The sequence below is a fragment of the Octopus bimaculoides genome, chromosome 11 (genome assembly GCF_001194135.2).
Source record: "Octopus bimaculoides isolate UCB-OBI-ISO-001 chromosome 11, ASM119413v2, whole genome shotgun sequence".
Lineage (NCBI taxonomy): Eukaryota > Metazoa > Mollusca > Cephalopoda > Octopoda > Octopodidae > Octopus > Octopus bimaculoides.
The window spans coordinates 43,169,124-43,174,741 of NC_068991.1; the positions used below are offsets into that span (position 1 = coordinate 43,169,124).

The window sequence follows — 5,618 nt, forward strand, 5'->3', positions numbered from 1 at the left end:
AGCTAGTCAATGTTTATTTGTTAAAGGTACCAGCAAAAAACATAAACATACCTACCTAAACCTACATATATGTGTGTGCATACACACACACACACACACACACACACACATATATATATATATATATATATATATATATATATATATATACACACACAAGTACATGCACATAGATACATATATACACACATACCCACATATATTAATACAAAAGTAGCGACAAGAGTAATATATACTCACACATACATACATGCATATAATTATAGCTAACTTAATATATACCCTCTTTTATATATACTTGCATAATTATTATATATTATATAATACAGTATAACATCAATAATAACTTGAATAATAATTATTATTATTATGTCAGTAGGGGTATTTTAATACTAGGTTCTAGTGGTATTTGGAAAAGGTATGCCCAATTTTATGAAGACAGGAAATGTTGCATTCCTTAAAGCTGTTAATAAGTGGAATTTTAGTCCCAATTATTAAGAAAATTTCATAAATACATAACATACATTTTCTATTTTTAGTATTATACGCGGGTGCTGTTGTTAATATTTTCCAATTTAAATTATAGTTAATTCCCCCATCCTTAAGTTCCCATATATAGCTACTTAACCCTGTAGAATTTCTCCTATTTCTGTTTCTAAATGTATAGTTATGATAATTAAGTCTCTGTTTCATATTGTTTTTTTGTCGCACTCACATATACCTTTCTGTCATATTGTGTACTTACTATACATTGATATACTACCTCCTTTCGAATGCAGTTATTATTAAATACACAATTATTACTTATTCTACAATCACATGTTCTGTGACCTATGCCAGTGGTGTAACCAGCCAACTTAGGCATACCTTTCTTTCACTGCTTGTGAAGACCTGTTGAGGCAAGTGAAATTGAAACCAAATTCGATGACAGCACCGCATGACTGGCATCTGTGCTAGTGGAGCGCTTAGAGCACCATCCGAGCGTGATCGTTGCCAGGGCCACTGACTGGCCCTGTGCTGGTGGCACGTAAAATGCACCATTCGAGTGTGATCGTTACCAGCGTCGCCTTACTGGCACTTGTACCGGTGGGATGTGGAAAACAACATTCGAGCGAAGGCATTGCCAGTGCCGCTGGACTGGCTCCTGTGCATGATACATAAAAACACCTTTTTGCCAGTACTACCTGACTTGCCGTCATGCCGGTGACATGTAAAAGCACTCACTACACTCTCGGAGTGTTTGGCGTTAGGAAGGGCATCCAGCAGTAGAAACTCTGCTAGATCAGATTGGAGCCTGGTGCAACCATCTGGCTCACCAGTCCCCAGTCAAACCGTCCAACCCATGCTAACATGGAAAGCGGACGTTAAATGATGATGATGATGATGATATAAATATATATACAAATTACTAACTCCCATATTTTTCAATTCTAATTTCCACCCCTAAAGTTTATATTACTTATCTCTTTTGGTTTTTCATTATATTCCTCTTTATTTGATAATCTAAATAAGTATTGGCCACCCTCATCCTTCTTTCTTCCAGTTATCACCCCTTCTGCCATCAGACATTCTCTTACTACCAACCCTGCAACCTACCCTTTTATGTAGATAAAGCTAGATATATGGTTCCAGTACATTGGGAGTCTAGTAGATTGTCTGACATTAATTGATATATCACCATTAACTAGAATACAGTTGACAACTCCCAATGGATTTAATTCTAAATGGTTAAGACTACATACTACATAAAGTCTTATAAATTTAAGTAACTATGTCACCACTCCTTTTATCTTGACCCCTCCACTATTTCCTCTGCTACTCTCTAAATTATAGAAGGCTAAACTCATTCAGCCACATATATAACAAAAGAAAACAATGTAAATATTTTGGCTTCTATTATTGATGTAAATTTGTTAAAAAATTATTTATCCTTCATGTTTGAAGTCTATTCAGTCATCTGATGAGAGCGATTTTCTTTCAAATTAATGTAATGTTTTCATTAATCCATTAAATGGAGGCGCTTGAAACAGCTGTAATGAATTGACACATTTGTTACTTATATATCTACAGGTCACCTGACAGTAAATCAAAACCATTTAATTCCAAGATTTATTTTTGTTTAACAACTGAATGAATTTAATAAAAGCATCTAAATATGAAACATCATGAAAATTGTTCAAACTGAAGTCCTTCTTGAGTGACACATTCTTCCATTTGAGTCAATACAGAATTGCAGATAGTGAGCGTGGCCGTTGCCAGTACTGCCTGACTGGCCTTCGTGCGGGTGACACGTAAAAGCACCCACTAAACTCTCTGAGTGGTTGGCGTTAGGAAGGGCATCCAGCTGTAGAAACTCTGTCAAATCAGATTGGAGCCTGGTGTAGCCATCTGGTTTCACCAGTCCTCAGTCAAATCGTCCAACCCATGCTAGCATGGAAAGCGGACGTTAAACGATGATGATGATGATGATGATGATTTATGGAATTTTGATTTACTGTCAGGTGACTTTTGGCCAAACCTCTCTCTATGTGTGTGTGTGTGTGTGTGTGTGTGTGTGTGTGTGTAAGAGATGTAACACCCATACTAAGGGAACTAACTGTTAAGCAATGTTGGAAGGGAGATAACTCAAAATTTAGGCGGCAGAGGTGGGATGACTTGGAAATTCTAGAAGCTTGATTAAAAGGTGAGCAATTTTTAGTAATTTTTCTCAGTGTGAAAAAAATAACGTTTTAAGGTAATTTGACAGAAAATGTCATTATATCATTGAAATTAAATGAGAAACAATCATTAATATCAAATTGCAGTTCTTATTTTGAATGTTAATCATTCATATGAAATTTAAGATGACCACTACCAATAACAACAATGGAAGACAGGTAATGATCTTACATTCCTGTGGTAGCAGACAGAAGGACGAATATCTTACAGGAGTAACAAACCAAATAGTTATTATGGATATACTGAAACATGAAATTTACCTTGATTCAAAGCATGAAAATATTCGGTAACACTCAAAGTACTTAAACTGCACTATACTATTTCACTATTACACTATATTACTCTAAATGAAAAAGAAATATATGAATAAAACACTGACAACAATCAACAATATCATCATCCACTCTTGCTGTCTTTATTATTCTAAACATAAGGTGGCTAGCTGACAGAATCATCAGCATGTCAGGCAAGATACTTAGTGACATTTCGTCCGTCTTTACATTCTGAATTCAAATTCCACCAAGGTCAACTTAACTTTTCATCCTTTCAGATTAACTTAGATTGATGTAATTGACTTACTCCCTACCCTGAACTTGCTGGCCTTGTACCAAAATTTGAAACCAATGTTATTTTCAACATGCTTATCACATTATATAGTTTTTAGATATTGATTTCAAATTTGGGCACAAGGCCAGCAATTTCAGGGGATGGTGTAAGTTGATTACATCAACCCCAGTACTCAACTGGTACTTATTTTATCGACCCTGAAAGGATGAAAGCAATGTTGACCTTGGCAGTATTTGAACTCAGAATGTAAAGATGGATGAAATGCTGCAAAGCATTTTGTCCAACATGATAACGATTCTGCCAGCTCACCACCTTACATAGTTTTTAGATGTTAACAAGAGAATTCAGATGTTTAGAATATATACTTTGTACAAAGCTAAGAATTTATAAATCAAAGCTGCTAATCTACTAAATATCTATTACAGAAATATACAAGTCTTTCAATAATTCCTTTTTCATTAGCTTGTTACAACAAATCTGATGAAAGTAATGGGCAACAAATAATATCAGTTTGTGTGCTCTCTTGAAGTTAAAGTTTTGTGGTGCTTCAATGATTCTATTGGTTAAGGAACATTACTACTGCAAATTCTCTTCAATAATAAGCTCTCATACATTTCTAGATATGCCGTACTTGAGAAGACCCACCAAACCAAGTGAAACCATAGTCGTGGCTGATGCCGGTATCACATAACAGGCATGTAAAATGCACCCTTCAAACGTTGGGCCTCACAGAGGTAATACGATATGCTATGCTTGAAAAGACTCGTCAAATCAAATGAAATCATAGTTTGAGCCGATGCTAGTGTCATGTGACTGGTACTCATGATGGTGGCTCATAAAAAGCACCCATTACACTCTTGGAGTGATTGGCTTTAGAAGGGGCATCCAGCAGTAGAAACCACGCCAAATCAGATTGGAATATGCTACAGCTCTCCAGTTTATCAATTTCAGTCAAACTGTCTAACATATGCCAGCATGGAAAGCAGACACTAAATGATGATGATGATGATGCATTTCATGTATTTTTCATTCTAGCATGAATTGAGGAATTTTGCAGTATGACATCTCTCCAGTTATATTTGTCTTTGGTCAATACTTATCAGATTCCTCTTTTTCACAGATTCTAGTTAACTCACTTCACCTCCTCCAATTTTCCTGAAAGAAACTATCAATTACCACTTAAATGAGCAACTATCAATTACCACTTAAATGAGCATTTTACATTTTTATCTATTTTGAGATAAGTGTGAATAAAAACGTGCCTTTAAGGGCCCTATTTTAGTTGTGCTATGCACTAAAATGAATATATGTATTAATAAAATAATAAAGACAGTCTGTAGCAAGCACTTACTTAGTTTGTCAGCAGCTGCTTTTTCTTCTGCATCATAGTACCATACTGTAATTGCATAGCTGAACAGAAAATTAAAACATTGTACATTGATATTAGTAATGTTATATAAAACCTTGTAATGATAATATAGCTCTTATAATAACTAGTAATAAGGATTTCTCACAGTCACAACAGCACAGCAGGATAACCAAACAACCAACTCTAGAACTTGACTTCTGGCTCTGACAGTTTTATAAACTTAGAATATAGACATGAATATTGTAGAATATATTTTTGTGCTATGGGGTAAGAAAAGTTACATGTTTCAGGTATTACCTTTTACCATAGAGAGATAAAACACCAAAAAGTATCCACCATTTGAACTATTTGTGTTACTATTTGCTGACACAGAACTTCACTGAATTCTTCAGGTTCTCACCATTTTATTGCTCTACTGATTCTGCTGTTCTTTTAAATTTCTAACTTTTAATAAAGATTTTAACTAGACACAAGACTTTATTTGTAAAAGAGCAAAATAAATCATAGTTTGTAATTACATTTTTCTGGCAACCTTGAACAATTAATCCCAATGAGAATTGAACTCAGAACAGGAATTGGGATACAATAAAAATTCCAGTCTGTCTCTCAACTAACTATTTTATTACAGCCCCTATGATAACAAGCAATTGTTACTGTTAACCCCTCACATCAAGTCAGACTCATTAGGCACACCTATGATCACAGATATTTCAGTCATAACGACTTCATCATTTTGTGTATCAGGGACCACATTATTCAATATGACCTATATTTTTTTTAAGAGAACAGAGCATGATTTGAAAGAAATCCGGCTGTTATTTCTAGCAGATTGAGAAACCACGTAGAGACGTTTTTGTTAACTCACGATAGCATAGTCTTTACAGCATGTAGGACAGAGTGAAATGATTTACTTGATGTTTTCTATTTGTTAGTCAATCACACACACACACACACACACACACAC

General features: G+C 34.8%; 1 protein-coding gene across 2 annotated transcripts in view; it reads right to left on the reverse strand.

Moving 5' to 3' along the window:
* The window catches only part of LOC106873167 (prolyl hydroxylase EGLN3), a 65,032-nt gene that overhangs the window by 24,792 nt on the left and 34,622 nt on the right, over positions 1 to 5,618 (reverse strand). For both annotated transcript variants that reach the window (XM_014920396.2, XM_052971761.1), the window contains exon 4: positions 4,637 to 4,695. In XM_014920396.2, the coding sequence (XP_014775882.1) occupies positions 4,637 to 4,695 (59 nt within the window). The remainder of the gene's footprint in view (positions 1 to 4,636; positions 4,696 to 5,618) is intronic.